Source organism: Chiloscyllium plagiosum, chromosome 6 (assembly GCF_004010195.1).
Source record: "Chiloscyllium plagiosum isolate BGI_BamShark_2017 chromosome 6, ASM401019v2, whole genome shotgun sequence".
In the NCBI taxonomy this organism is placed as follows: Eukaryota; Metazoa; Chordata; class Chondrichthyes; order Orectolobiformes; family Hemiscylliidae; genus Chiloscyllium; species Chiloscyllium plagiosum.
In genome coordinates, this window is record NC_057715.1 from 103640420 (window position 1) to 103656378 (window position 15959).

General features: G+C 38.3%; 1 protein-coding gene across 2 annotated transcripts in view; it reads right to left on the minus strand.

Annotated features, from left to right (window-relative positions):
- Positions 1-15959, minus strand: part of cyfip1 (cytoplasmic FMR1 interacting protein 1) — a 189334-nt gene that overhangs the window by 136680 nt on the left and 36695 nt on the right. For both annotated transcript variants that reach the window (XM_043692305.1, XM_043692304.1), the window contains exons 2-6: positions 6308-6431; positions 4217-4306; positions 2985-3062; positions 2212-2313; positions 980-1161 (exon numbers count right to left, since the gene is read on the minus strand). In XM_043692305.1, coding sequence (XP_043548240.1) covers positions 980-1161; positions 2212-2313; positions 2985-3062; positions 4217-4306; positions 6308-6424 — 569 coding nt within the window. In that variant the 5' untranslated portion in view covers positions 6425-6431. The remainder of the gene's footprint in view (positions 1-979; positions 1162-2211; positions 2314-2984; positions 3063-4216; positions 4307-6307; positions 6432-15959) is intronic.

Below are 15959 nucleotides of genomic sequence, written 5' to 3' on the forward strand. Positions count from 1 at the left end.
AGAAGATGATCAGAAACTCTACATTTGTCTTCAGAATATATCAGAAGTAATGCAGAACTACTGTATTATTTGTGAAAGCAAAATGCTATAGATATTGAAAATAAAAACAGAAAATATTGGAAGTATTAGAAGGTCAGACAGCAGCTGTGGAACAAGACAGAGTTAATATTTCAGGCCGATGATGAAAGGTCATTGATCTGATGCATTAACTCTGTGGAAACAGATGCTCCCTCATGTGCTGAAAATTTTTAGTATTTACTGTTTTCACTTTGTTCTTTAATTCATATGGCTTTTGTAGATAAGGGAAAAGAGATTAGTTATATAAATCCAACTTTTAAACTAAGAATAAATTGAATTTAATAACATTCATTAAAGTTATGATATTTACAATAGAACGAGGTTTCCTTGACAATTCAAAAGTTGCCAGCATAACACTTCTTTCATTTCTCAGAAGTGGGCAGATACAGGCCTATTAGGAATTACACAGGCACGGCATTGTTCAGGTTGTTTGAACATTATTTACTCCTGTACCCCAACAGGGAATGCACACTGACAGGTGCAATATTGAAGTTAAAACTCCACTGCAAAATAAGTGACATGATTATCTCTCAGTGCTTTCATATCCATGTTGTTCATCGTCAGGAAACTTTCAAATCTTACTTAATTAGAGATTAGAAACAGAAATTACGGGCAGGCATAGGTCATGTGACCTATTCTGCCATTCAACATCACCTTGAAAAATATATTACCTATTTTCATGAATTTGCTCCTCTTAAATAGTCCTCAAATTACACCAGATATGCTTGCAAAATTCATTCTATGATCTTCCTCATAAAATATACAAAGTTGCAAATGTTAAATTAACTTGGACAAAGCATCCTTCAAAATGTTCTACTATAAATGAAACAATTAATACAAATTTTAGATCTTAGGTACCAACACATCACTACCTCAATAGAAAAGCAAAATAAAGCCTCACCGTTTGTACGCAGAGTGGTCATTTTTCACACTGCATTTCATGTTCTTTAATTCATCCAATACTGCGAACATGTTAATGAATTTGCCCAGTGTGAGAAGATAAGCTTCTGAAACAAAATCTCGCCTCCTCTCTGCATGACAGAGTCGCTTCACCTCATTACAAAATCGATCAATTGCATTGCGCTGTTAAAAAATTTGTACACATTTTAAATACAGCCTAATAATTTCAAGACAAAGCTAAGCTAAATTCAATGGCCAATCTTATGCAACAATTTGCATTTTATAGCGTCACTGATGTACGAAAATGTCCCAAGGACTTCATAAGTGCATTACCAGACAATATTTGACAGCAAATAAAAGTTAAGTTAAAGGAGATTTTATACAGCTAGAAGGGAAGGAGGGATTCAGGGATTGAATTGCAGAGCCTCCCTCTCAGGCAGCAGAAGGCACAATTATCAAATAGTGCAACCATTATAAATCTGGGGAGCGCAAGAACCCAGATTTGCAGTAGCACAGAAATCTCAGAAAATTGTAGTATTGGAGGAAAATAAAGAGGTAAGGAGAGACAAAGCCATTGAGAAATTCGATAACAATTGGTGAGCATGTAAAGAAGAGGCACTGCTGGGTCAAAAGCCAGTATAGAACATCAAGTGTAGGGATCATGGGTGAACAGAACTTGCTGCGGGTTAGGATATAGCATGTATTTTACATAAGGTCAAGTTGACTGAGGATGGAAAATGGAAACGAATTGAACATTGCAAATGTCAAGCAAAAAGGGTAACAATCATCAATAAGGGTTTCAGCAGCAGATTGGCAGACCAATGCCAAGCAATACTACAAAGGTATCTTCTACGAAGGTCTTGGTGGTGGAGTGTCTATATGGTTAAAACGTATGCTTGAGGTCAAATCAACTGGTTCAGTCTCAGACAATTACTAGAGAGAGGAATGAATAGACCATAGCAAATATGAATCCAAGAAAAAAATTCCACTAAACTCACATCGAAAATAATGTGACAGGCTGAAACCAGAAAAACGCAAATTTGCTACATGTAACTGCAAATCTTTTTCACACAATAACCAATCAAAAGATTCCAAAATAAAGTAGTGGAGGTAAAAACTCTGGAATAATATTATTTTGATGCTTCCATGAATTAAAAACTACAGTAATTTTGAACAGAAACTAAAATGAGTGACCTAAGCCTTCTCATTCATAAATATCTTTAGAGTATTTACCTGGAAATACATGAAATTCATAAGCTTAGTGACCTCTGGCTCAAGAACTTCCACTGTCTTTTCATAAATTTCTACTCTATTTGGCTGCTCGTTGCATTTAACCTATGGAAAAACATAAATGTAAATTTGATTTGTTACATAACAATGTTCCCACATGCAATAAGTACAAGTCAATTCAGAAGGGAAAAATAAAATGAAAAAACTTGATAAATTTAAAAACATTGCTGCAAGTTATAGCTTTGGTTTTGTCGCTTGTCACTTGATGCAGACAGGGCAATTATTTCTTAGATTGAAATCTTCAATATAAAAGCAATATTTGAACTAAAATGCTTTAAATTGCTAAGATGAGGCAGAGGAAAAGGAAAATTTGGTTAGTAGTCAAAGGACAAAACTTTGAACAACAAAAATAATCAATGTTTTCATTCTGACAACATTGCTGAAATCACTGAATCTAAAACCTACTGCTATTCAATCAAAAAAAGTCTTTTAAAATACTTTTGATGAAACAGCAGCTTTATTTAAACATAAATAATCACAAGCAGGATGTCTCTGCTTATTAAAAGAACCCAAACACAATAAGGGGAGGTTACTTGAGACACTGCTAAAATTCAACCATTTTAATTTTTTTTAAAAACAGTAATGTTGAATGGTCACAGGCATCAGTTACCCTCCACTAACCCTTTTTGTAAAAAAACGCACAGCAAAAATAAGCCAAAGTCTTTTTAAAAGAACAATTTCAAAAATAAGTTCCAACAAACTAGTGGTTACAATACCTGAGGAATAGCTCTTGAACAACTTCTCCAAGTATACAGCATAACAGCATATTCCTGCCCCTCCTCTAGCATTTCATTCTGAAAGCCAAAATAAGGGAAAGCCAGTATTATACAGAGATACCATAAACCACAATCCGAACAAAGTGGATTATGTTCTCGTTCAGTACTTTGCTAGTTCCTGCAAACCAACTGAACAACTTGCTAAAAAGTTAATTTATAGTTCAAGACACAAGGCATCACTTTAAAATATTACACATCAGTTTTGCTGTTGTTTTCTTTAGCTTTAAAAACAATGCAGCGTATAAAACCCTTAAATAATATGCTCACATCCTCAGGAAATTCCAAAACATTTCATAGCCTATAAATTAACTTTGAAGCAATGCCAACAGCAAATTGGCACACACAGGTAACAAATGATATAAATGGCCAGTTAACTTGTTTTAGTGGTGTGAGAGAAGCATTAACTTCCTGCTTTTTAAATACCAATAAAGCAATTTTTAAAAATTTAATGTCATCTGGGCAGGCAAATTCTTCTGAAAATGTAGCTTTTTTGATTAATGGAGAATTCCCGGAGAACTAACTGGAAATGTCAGCTTAGACTAGAACACACAAATTTAAGCCCAAGAGTACAATCACTGTCAGAGGCAAGCTGTCAGTCTTGTAGATCTTAGTTCAAATTTAAATCTGTGATTAAATCCAAGGAACTTCTGGATATGTGATATTTAAATTTTGAAGGATGGAAACTAAACTCTAGTTGACAAATTGTTTCCATAGGTTGTGTAGTCCAGAATAAGGAGTCACTGGCATAAGAGATTTAGAAAAAAATAAAGATCAATGCAATAAAAAGCCTCTGGGGCTGTGGAATAACGTATCTGAGCTAATCATTGTAGAAATTGTAATTTCAGTGTTTAAGAAAAGGTTATATGGGTGGTTCAAGAGAATATGGCTAAATGGACTTAGGAATAGCATGACCACATGGAATTAGGATGACTGGCATATCGAGGTAAATGAACAGATAGATTGGACTGAGCAATGTCTGCTTTCTGCATTGAGATCAGATTTTCTTAGAAATAAGAGTTGCTCAGATGAAATGTGGAATTAGACCACAAAACACAGGAAGTTCAAGAGAAACAAGATGCAATGTCAAGATAATGCTACTACAAAGTCGTCTTTGGTCTGAAGCAATGAATATCTGCACAGAAAAATATGAACTTTGCAAAGATTGACATTACCATGCTGGAATGAACTGTTGCTTGCTCAATGTATCTTGCAATTCCTGTAACAAATGCATTTCTATCTTCAAAGTTGGTGTTGAAATTTGGCTAGAAAGAGAAAAAATGATTTTCTGTCAAAACAGGTATGACATTTAGTCGAACACGAAACAATTTTGCATGTCTGTTTCACTCGCTAAGGTGTGCACAGTTGATACGAAAGAAAATTAGCTCATTGCAAGAGGAGATGACCGCGTACATAAGACAGAAGTAAAAGTAGGTGTTTTTGCCCATCAAGTCTGTTCTGCTTTCAATGAGATCACAGCTGATCTACTAATCCTCAACTCCATGTTCTTGCCTTTTTCCCTTGATTCCCCTTACTGATTAGGATCTGTTTATCTCAGTCTTGAAAATACTTACAGACACAGCTTCAAGAGACCTCTATGGTAAAGAACTCTACAAATTAATAATTATTAGGAAAAATTCTCTCTCATCTCTACCTTAAATGTGCAACTCTTTATTCTGAGATTGTGTCCTCTGGCCTTGGACTTTCCCAAGGACTCTCAAATCCCTCTATTCTGTAGCTTTCGGCAGTCTCTCCCTATTTAAAAATAGAGACTCAATTTAGGGGCGGCACGGTGGCTCAGTGGTTAGCACTGCTGCCACACAGCACGAGGGATTTGGGTTCAATTCCAGCCTCTGGCAATTGTTTGTGTGGAGTTTGCATGTTCTCCCACTGTGTCTACATGGGGTTTCCTCACAGTTTCCTCCCACAATCCAAACACATGTAGGTTAGGTGAACTGGCCATCCTAAATTGTCCATAGTGTTTGGGGAGATGTAAATTAGGTGGATTAGTCAGGGGTAAATGTTGAGTAATAAGGCAGGCAATGATGAGTTACTTTTTGGAGGGTCAGAGTGGACTTGTTGGGCCAAATGGCCTGTTTCCAAACTGTAAGGTTTCTTTAAATTTGATAACAATGGTGAGCGTGTAAAGAAGAGGCACTGCTGGGTCAAAAGCCAGTATAGATCATCAAGTGTAGGGATCATGGGTGAACAGAACTTGCTGTGGGTTAGGATATAGCATGTGTTTTACATAAGGTCAAGTTGACTGAGGATGGAAAATGGAAACGAATTGAACATTGCAAATGTCAAGCAAAAAGGGTAACAATCAACAATAAGGGTTTCAGCAGCAGACTGGCAGATCAAAGCCGAGCAATACTACGAAGAAAATTGATGCAGGAGGCCATCATTCAGCCTATCAAGCCCAGTCTACCATTCAATATGATTGTGGACTATTCTCAATGTCAACGCCACAGTCCGGTGCTCTCCCTATACCACTCAATGTTTTTTTTTTAAACAGAGTCAATGACATTATCTTCACAGTCTTTTTTGGTAGAGAATTCCACTGAATTACCACCCTAGGCATTAAGAATTTTCTCATTTCACTGATTTTCCAACTGAAGAAAAGGAGAAAATTTTCAAAAATATTTGGGGTCCCTTTGCCAAATTAGTGAATTAATGCAAGGCAATGCTCGAAGGTGTAATTATGAATTGTTGAATGTACACATACTCACATCTCAAGATACCTCTCATAATTAATATACTTTAAAGCAGCCACTTAAAGAAAGCCCTTGGGATTTCATTTATCTCCAATCTTTTCTGCACTACCTTTGTATTTCAAAAAGTGGTACATTTGATGAATAAGCAGTAGTTCTGAAATCTACACTTGGAAGAGCTAGTCTTCAAGTGTGTGGCTGTGTCAGCAGACTATTCAACTGTAGAGGGCATCATATACGAGTCCCACTAGAATTCTTCTATAAAGTATGTGTAACAACTTTATAAATGTATTCTTGAGAAAAAGAGCCTGCTTATCATTTTGTTACACATTCCAACGGCAGAAAAAAAATTCCACGTCCAAACACTTTCTGGCATGGATGACTGAAATGGTGAATAATAGGAGTTCCTATTAATTTTTCTCTCTGTGCCAGCTCATGGCAGAGAGATCAACTGTACCATTCTAAACAAATGCCTACCATGCCACAGCAATCAGGTAATTCAACATGAATTCATGCTAATTAATAAACAAACTCTATTTTTGAACATCATCTTACTTGGTACAAAAGTGATGAAGGTGGTGGTTCAATACAAGGCTGTTGATCAGGCAATGGTAAATCTTCCAGAAGGTCAACGTTGGATAAGGCATCCTCCAAAGTCACTTGTGCAGTCATGGTTCCTCTGAATAGAAAATTAAAATGGATTATTAAATTGTATAGTGATCTAATTCATTGCACTTCGCAACGTCAATGTCAAATTCATATTCAAGATCATAAAAGGGATCAATTAGAACTATTGGTATTTTTCCTCCCAAAAAAAAAACATTTTGTGAAAACATTTTTCTTGCACATATTAGAATCAGAAGAATTCCAAATTTCAAAGAGAATAATTTATACTGCATAATAAGGTGCTGATTCTTTGGCAAGTGGACTGTGGTCAAGGCATTACTACAGTGAGCAGAAGCTAAATTGTCAAACAATCAGTATGTTTTATTCATGAAACACAAATGGGTTTCCTCTCAAGTTTGTTATTTGTATACTTGTGCAGATAAGCGCAAGACAAGAAGCTTCAATAGCATGTCCCTTTTTTGCAGCAATACTTGCAAGTTCTGTACTACCAAGTGACCATGAGCTTTTTGTTTAAACATAGCCCTAATGGAAAACATGGAGCTGTAACACTTCCTCTTTCAACAGTAATAAGCCAGGAATCAATTTTATACTCAAACACATCCAGCGACTCTAGCATGTGAACGTATATGCAGGTTCAATCCCATTATTGATATTCAATTTAACCTTTATTGGCCTAAGGGCATGACTAGAACAAAGTGAACTCTCTTGTTATTCTTGTGAAATGGATTTAATTTACTCTGGAACTTTCTGAAAGATACAACATAAGGAGAGGCGAATTGCAAGTAAAAGTTATCATTGTTCTGCAGCACCATTTCCTGTAGGAAGTCACTTTACCAAAATAAAACTACAAGGACAGGCAGACACACAGAATATTTTCTAATGCATGGTTTATCAAAAAGTATACATTATAATAATTGAATACATTTCTGACATTTTTGTTAACTTTCAAGCTTAAAACTGATCCAATTTAATTACCATACTTAAATTTCATTATTGTTGTAATAACTATTTTTAGGCACAATGATGAGTCAGACTTACAGAAGAAGGCCAATGAAAGAAGTGATACATTTAATGTAAATTAATATCTGTTCTGAACAGTTAAGATAATGTAATGAATGCCTGGCATATTACAAGACAGAAATTCAATTGTGTTGTATGCTATCTTACACAACACAGAAGCTGAAACGTTTATAAATGTCAGCAGAATCCGTAATTAGCTGCCTTAAATTAAACATCAGCTAAATATTGACCTTTGTCTACAGTGCCCTACCTAAGATGTTCACTGGCAACACAGTGGCAACAGTGCGTACCTTCTGCCAGATGCACTGCAGTACCTCATTCATGCATCTTCCAAACCAACAAGCTCTACCACTTAGAAGGACAAGTGTAACAAACACACCAGGAACATTGTCAACCACGTACAAGTTTTTCTCAAAGCCACATTTCATCCTGATGTGGAAATATATTGCTGCTCCTTCACTGTTACTGGCTCAAAATTGTGAAAATTCCTCCCTATCATCACTGTCGGTGTGCGTAAATTGCAATAGTTGCAGCAGTTCAAGAATACAGCTCAGAACCACCTAGTCCAGGAATAATTAGGGATGGGCAACAAACAATGGCCTTGCCAGTGACAGCAACATGCCAAGAATGAATTTTTTAAAAAAATTAATGGAGGCAGATTCCGTCATAGTACGGAATAGGAAATCGAATAAGTTATCTAAATATAAAGAATTTCACAGTGCTACGCAAGGATAGGAAAATGGGGCTCGCTGAGTTGCTCTTGCACGGATCCAGCATAAACAAACTCTTTCTATATTGTAATCACATTCCAGTTTCATATGCTCTCACTAAGAATGATTTACAGAGGAACCTCAAAGGACAGGGGTGGGGAATTATTCGTTTAGTTAATTGAATGCCGACTAAGAGAATTAGACATGCATCGGGACCTTGTGATCTTGTTCAGATAATCCAAAGTTCGGTTGATCAAATACTGGATAATCGAGGGTCCTCTGTACTCACAGGTAGCCAAATGGTACACTAAGTGCTGTTCACTCTGCTGTATCTTGGTAAAGATGATACCTTCACGCAAGTCTGATGTTTCAAATGTCATAATATTTAACCATTTTCCAAACCATAAGGTGTTATAGAGCTCTCGAACCTTCAAACATCCACCATAGGAGGAATTATTTGGCAGAAAGCATATGACCCATCAAAATTACAATGAATTCTAGCTTTAGGTGCATTTGAAAAAAATATAAACATGCACATTCCTGAAGAAGGGCTTATGCCCGAAACGTCGATTCTCCTGCTCCTTTGATGCTGCCTGACCTGCTGCACTTTTCCAGCAACACATTTTTCAGCTCTACATTATAGATGTGTTTTTATATAAAAAGTAAAAGTAGAAGAATACACTGCAAGTTTCAGGCATTGGTTCGTATGGTGGCTCTGTGGTTAGCACTGCTGCCTGACAGCATCAGGGGCCCGGATTCAATTCCACCATGCTCTCCCCAGGTCCATGTGCGTTCCCTCTGGTTCTTCCAGTTTCCTCCCACAGTCCAAAGATGAGCAGGCTACGTGGGTTAACCATGGGAAAATGCAAAATTACAGGGATTGAGTAGGGGGTGGGTCTGGGTGGAGTGCTCTTTGGAGGGTCAGTGCGGACTCAATGGGCTAAATGGCTTGCTTACACACTGTCAGGTTTCTATGAATTTAAAAGACATCTTCATTACAGTTTCAGTCCATTACTAATTAACTGAATGGACTGAACATAAGAAAAAACAGGAATAGACTATGTAGTGCTTCATACCTATTTATTATTTGCTAAGATCAAGGCCAATCAATCTTCCACTTCACCTGCCTACAGCGAACATTTCCTCTAATGTTTTGAAATAATTGCGGACAAAACTTTCGAAAGCTGATTGGGGGCAGATATTCGCAAGTAAAGGGACGGCTGGAAAATGGGAAGCCTTCAGAAATGAGATAACAAGAATCCAGAGAAAGTATATTCCTGTCAGGGTGAAAAGAAAGGTTGGTAGGTATAGGGAATGCTGGATGACTAAAGAAATTGAGGGTTTGGTTAAGAAAAAGAAGAAAGCATATGTAAGGTACAGACAGAATAGGTCGAGTGAATTTTTAGAACAGTATATAGGAGGTAGGAGTATACATAAGAGGGAAATCAGGAAGGCAAAAAGGGGACATGAGATAGCTTTGGCAAACAGAATTAAGAAAAATCCAAAGGGTATTTACAAATACATAAGGGACAAAAGGGTAACTAAGGAGAGAATAGAGCCCCTCAAAGATCAGCAAGGTGGTCTTTGTGTGGAGCCGCAGAAAATGGGGGAGATACTAAATGAGTATTTTGCATCAGTATTTACTGTGGAAAAGGATATGAAAGATATGGACTGTAGGGAAATTGATGGTGACATCTTGCAAAATGCCCATATTACAGAGGAGGAAGTGCTGGATGTCTTGAAACAGGTAAAGGTGGATAGATCCCCAGGACCTGATCAGGTGCACCCGAGAACTCTGTGAGAAGCTAGAGAAGTGATTGCTGGGTCTCTTGCTGAGATATTTGTATCATCGATAGTCACAGGTGAGGTGCCAGAAGACTGGAGGCTAACAGGGTACCACTGTTGAAGAAGGGTGGTAAGGACAAGCCAGGGAACTATAGACCAGTGAGCCTGACATCAGTGGTGGGCAAGTTGTTGGAGGGAATCCTGAGGGACAGGATACACATGTATTTGGAAAGGCAAGGACTGATTAGGGAAAGTCAACATGGCTTGGTGCGAGGGATATAATGTCTCACAAACTTGATTGAGTTTTTTTTGAGGAAATAAAGAGGATTGATGAAGGCAGAGCAGTGGATGGGATCTACATGGATTTCGGTAAGGCGTTCAACAAGGTTGCCCATTGGGAGACTGGTTAGCAAGGTTAGATCTCATGGAATACAGGGAGAACTAGCCATTTGGATACAGAACTGGCTCAAAGGTAGAAGACCTCAAAGGTGGTGGTGGTGAAGGGTTGTTTTTCAGACTGGAGGCCTGTGACCAGTGGAGTGCCACAAAGATCGGTGCTGGGTCCTCTACTTTTCATCATTTATATAAATGATTTGGATGCGAGCATAAAAGAGGTACAGTTAGTAAGTTTGCAGATGACACCAAAATTGGAGGTGTAGTGGACAGTGAAGAGGGTGATGTCAGATTACAACAGGATCTTGACCAGATGGGCCAATGGGCTGAGATGTGGCAGATGGAGTTTAATTCAGATAAATGCAAGGTGCTGCATTTTGGGAAAGCAAATCTTAGCAGGACTTATACACTTAATGGTAAGGTCCTAGGGAGTGTTACTGAATAAAGAGTGCAGGTTCATAGCTCCTTGAAAGTAGACGTGCAGGTAGATAGGATAGTGAAGGCGGCGTTTGGTATGCTTTCCTTTATTGGTCAGAGTATTGAGTACAGGAGTTGGGAGGTCATGTTGCAACTGTACAGGACATTGGTTAGGCTACTGTTGAATATTGCATGCAATTCTGGTCTCCTTCCTATCGGAAAGATGTTGCGAAATTTGAAAGGGTTCAGAAAAGATTTACAAAGATGTTGCCAGAGTTGGAAGATTTGAGCTATAGGGAGAATCTGAATAGGCTGGGGCTGGTTTCCCTGGAGCGTCGGAGGCTGACGGGTGACTTTATAGAGGTTTACAAAATTATGAGGGGCATGGATATGGTAAATAGCCAAAGTCTTTTCCCTGGGATCAGGGAGTCCAGAACTAGAAGGCATATGTTTAGGGTGAGAGGGGAAAGACATAAAAGAGACCTACTGGACAACTTTTTCACAGAGGGTGGCACATGTATGGAATGAGCTGCCAGAGGAAGTGGTGGAGGCTGGTACAATTGCAACATTTAAGAGGCATTTGGATGGGTATATGAATAGGAAGGGTTTGGAGGGATATGGGCTAGGTGCTGGCAGATGGGACTAGATTGGGTTGGGATATCTGGTTGGCATGGACCGAATGGTCTGTTTCCATGCTGTACACCTCTATGACTCTAACTTACGTGAAAGGTCTCTTTAATTTTTAAGAGCATTTAAAAGGGGCTATCCTGTGCAGAATTGGCAAAGGGACTTTTGGGTTGCTGTGCTCACAGGGAGCACTGTCTACAATTTTACTTCTTAGATTTTTTTCTCTTAACTTCAGAGAAACCTCTCTCAACTGCCACTGTTCCTGGGTCAAACTTCTGACAGTCCCTCCCAAGTCATATTGTGAGCACCCATACGCCCAGTGATTGCAGCAGTACAAAAAGGCAACTCACCACGATCTTCACCAGGTAAATTAGAGATGGCTGCTAGTGCTCACGTCCAATGAATTGGAAATACATTTAAATCTCTTCAAGACTTTAAGACCTCAAAAATAAGCACTTGCATTCATTGCACCATGTCAAAGGTAGCTATAACCACTTGAAGTTGTCAATTAATCTATTAAATGTACAATCTCCTCTTCCCACTAATGATATAGTTTTAGAAGCAGTCAAGTAGCAATAATACTGCAAAGAAAACCCCTCTGGTTCACATAAATAAACAGCTAATGAAATTACAAGTAATTGTTTTTAGACACTCAGCAGGTTCTTTTTTTAAGGTGTGTGAAATGTCTCCCCACCTGCCTCTCACCAACCTCCAGTGAAATTAGTGGATACTGGATACAGGGGTGAAACATCTTGCTTCTTCACTGCTATTTTGGTCAAGGTGCAGAATCCGTCTATCTCCATAAAAATGTGAACCTTATAATCCATTTATTTAAAAACAATCTGTTAGTGATGATCCGGAACCTGCACTTAAAGTATGGACCAACTAGGATATTCATACTAACTGCACAACTAGAACATGGTTTTTCCTTTGTACAAAATAATATTTTGCCGGCCAGAATTGCTTTTAAACATGGAAAGTCCTAAATTCTCACAAATACCTTTTACTGCATCGCTACATTTTTGATTTCGCTCACCAGCCATTCTTGCAACATGTAAATCAGATATCAATTCAGTGGCAAATTGAAGCAATTTTGTTTTGTGCATTTACAGCCCGTAACATCTTAGTTTGAGCATGTTAACATTTCTATACATGACCTCTTTTTAGTGGTATTCAGCTTTTCTCCATTTGAAGTTTTCTCAGCTGAATTCATAAAGGTAATAAACTGACATTCACCATTCATTCTTCATATGATCGAACTAAATTGCGTTGATCGTGCAAATAAAAAGCTACTTTTTTTCTATACTGATTAACTTTAAATCTATTATAATGTCTTACCAAAAATTCACAGGCTCTTTCAGTAAATCAGAAAAGTCTGACAGCAGATTGAAATTTAAAGACATTTTTGGCTAAGTAGTTTCTAGAGATGTAAGATCGAATAAGATGTGTTGACAATAGGAGAAAAGGGAATGGATAAGGAGTAATAAACAATTTCAAGATTTGTTAACTAGAACACAAAACAGCAAAGTTTTCAAAGTAATAACTTAAGACAACCAAAGTCCCAATGAATTTTTCTCTATAGGATTCTGACCTTTGACTTAACTAGAGACAAGTAAAGAGCAATGAGAAACATATCACTTGTTAAAAGCTTTTGAAAGGCAGACTAATTTTCAAAAAGTGGTTGTCGTGAAATTACTTTGTTAGTCTGTTTCTATTTTCACATCAATACTTTCCAAGTCTGCAATATGCAAGCAATAGGAACTCAGTTGTTTGACAGGGGTGGATCTGACATTTCCAATGAGCGTGGTAATCAAGGAAGGATTAAGTTTACCTTCAGGAATAGCAGGGTATAAATTCCTGAATAAAGGTAGCTATTCAACTCCCACAGAATCAATTGTTTCAATTGCATCATTGAGCACCAAATGCATGAAGACTGTGTCACTCAAATATTTCAAACAAGCACTGAATTGAACACAAATTATCTTTGTCGGGGGCGGAAATGCAGATTTGCTCTTTTTCTACTCTACTAACGTAGGAGCAACCACAGTAATTTTGGTTAATTCCATTATAATAAGCAACATATTGCTGAAGTATACCATCTACCCTTGGTAGATATGTGTTTTCATCCTTCAGCTTGAATGTTTTTTCCCACCACAGTACGTTGTAAATATGAGCTGATAACAAGCACGCTGAGAGCAAAAGAGCACCTGGAAATTTAGAAAACTATAGCAGCAACTATCTTGTTAAATAATGAGATTTAAAGAATGAGAAGGAAACATGACAAGAAAGGTCGGGTACAAAAATAAGGAAGGAAATGAAGATTGGAGTAAGAGAGAAAAACCAAGAAAACTTAAGTAAATAATGTAGAATTTAAAGGATGCTTTTTGTTCAAATGAATATTAGGTCCAGAAATGGTGCAATTTTAACTGGTCACTCATACCTGCAATTTTTTCAAAGTGTTTATTTGCATTGCATTAAAAAAAGTCACATTCTTTAAAAAAGTATTTACAATGAATTACTAAACTTAATTTCTTGTGGAGCATTTAATCAACAACTAACATGCAAATCGACGTTTCAGGCAAAAGCCCTTCATCAGGAATGGAGGCGGGGGCCTCTAGGGTGGAGAGATAAGTAAAGGGGAGTTGGGCAAGGGAGAAGGTAGCAAAGAGTACAGTAGGTGAATGGGGGTGGGGATGGAGATGATAGATCAAAAAGGAGGGTGGAGCAGATAGGTGGGAAGGGAGATAGGTAGGTAGGACAGGTCATAAGGACAGTGCTGAGCTGGAAGGTTGGAACTGGGGTAAGGTGGGGGGAGGGGAAATGAGGAAACTGCTGAAGTCCACATTATTGGGAATAAGGGATAGCATTTTTGCAGGAGGTAGGGTGGGAAGAGGTGTAATCCAGGTAGCTGTGGGAGTCGGTAGGTTTGTAAAAAATGTCAGTGTCATGTCGGTCGTCATTAATGGAGATGGAGAGGTCCAGGAAGGGGAGGGAGGTGTCAGAGATGATCCAGGTGAATTTAAAGTCGGGTGGAACACCTCATCGGATATAACAAAATTGAATCAAGAGCGGAGACTCTGCAGACACAAGTTGTACCTGTATCCCCTCTGCTAATAGTATACAAAATGCAGACAAAGCAATTCCTGTGAGCAGGACCAAAGAGTTCATGCATCATGAAAAGGAAGAGAATTTATGTGAATTCTCAATCCCAGAGAATTGTTCCCAACTGCATGCTTCAGTATCAACCTTGCCAAGAATTGCTTGCTGCTTTCCAGCCAGCACAATTAGTGAGATGTGTTCGCGACTTGCATTTTTTTTTAAAAACTGGCACATTTTGGGTGCCCAGCAGGCAATCCATTCCAGAAACTCCAGGAGCTTGGGGAACAAAATATGTTGATATGCCAATTGAGATTAATTACACTAAAGTAATTACACAAAGTGGAGAAATCCAAGGCAGTAAAATGACCTGGAATCCAGCTAAGAAGTTTGTTTCTTTCTTTCAATGCCCTTAATATTATTTTTCCTTCCTGTTACAGGTCTCTAAAATGTCCAAGCGAAGTTCAAAAGAAAGAGAAATTGAGAAATGCAGAGGAGATTCGCCAGAATGTCACCTCATTTGGAGCATTTAGCTATCAAGAGAGACTGGATAGGCTAGGGTTGTTTTCTGTACAGCAGAGATGGCTGAAGGGGGAGCTGACTGGGGTGTACAAGATTGAAACTTCCCACAACAGGGAGAAAGTGAGAACTGCAGATGCTGGAGATCAGAGCTGAAAAATGTGTTGCTGGAAAAGTGCAGCAGGTCAGGCAGCATCCAAGGAGCAGGAGAATCGACATTTCGGGCATAAGCCCTTCTTCAGGATTCCTGAAGAAGGGCTTATGCCCGAATCGTCAATTCTCCTGCTCCTTAGATGCTGCCTGACCTGCTGCGCTTTTCCAGCAACACATTTTTCACTTCCTACAACAGTGTGGGTAGGAAGCAGTTATTCTCCTTAGCTGAATGGTCAATAACAATTTTAAAGTGAAAGGCAAGGAGTTTAGAGGGAATTCAAGGAAAGGTATTTTGCCTACAGGATGGAGGAAATCTGGAATGCATTGCTTGGAAGAGCAGTAGAAGCAGGAAATTTTGTAACCTTTAAAACTGAGTGGATGAGCACTTATCAGTGTAACATTTAAGATTATGAGTCAAATGTTAGAAAGTGGAATTAGTGTAGCGAAGTCAGCAGATACTTGATGGACCAAAGGGCCTCTTCTGTGGTGTATGATTTTGACTCTAAAATCCTCAAACTCCCTTCCTAAAAGCACTGTGTTTCTGTAACACACAGACCACAGAGTTCAGGAAGACAGCTCATCTCCACCTTCTCAAGGACAATTGGCCTTGGGTGACAAATGGTGGACTTGAAACTGCTGCCACCTTCAAACTATTTTTTTGAAGTCAGTTGAGTTTCAACTTAGATTCCAGCTTTAAATAGCTTCTAAGCATAATGTAAACAGCACAGTTCAACAATGTAGCTTGGGGACAAGCATGCAAGATAAAAGATGACAGCAACAAAAAGAAATTGCTGGAAAAACTTAGCAGGTCTGGCAGCATCAGTAGAGAGGAAGCAAAATTAGCATTTTGGGTTCAGTGA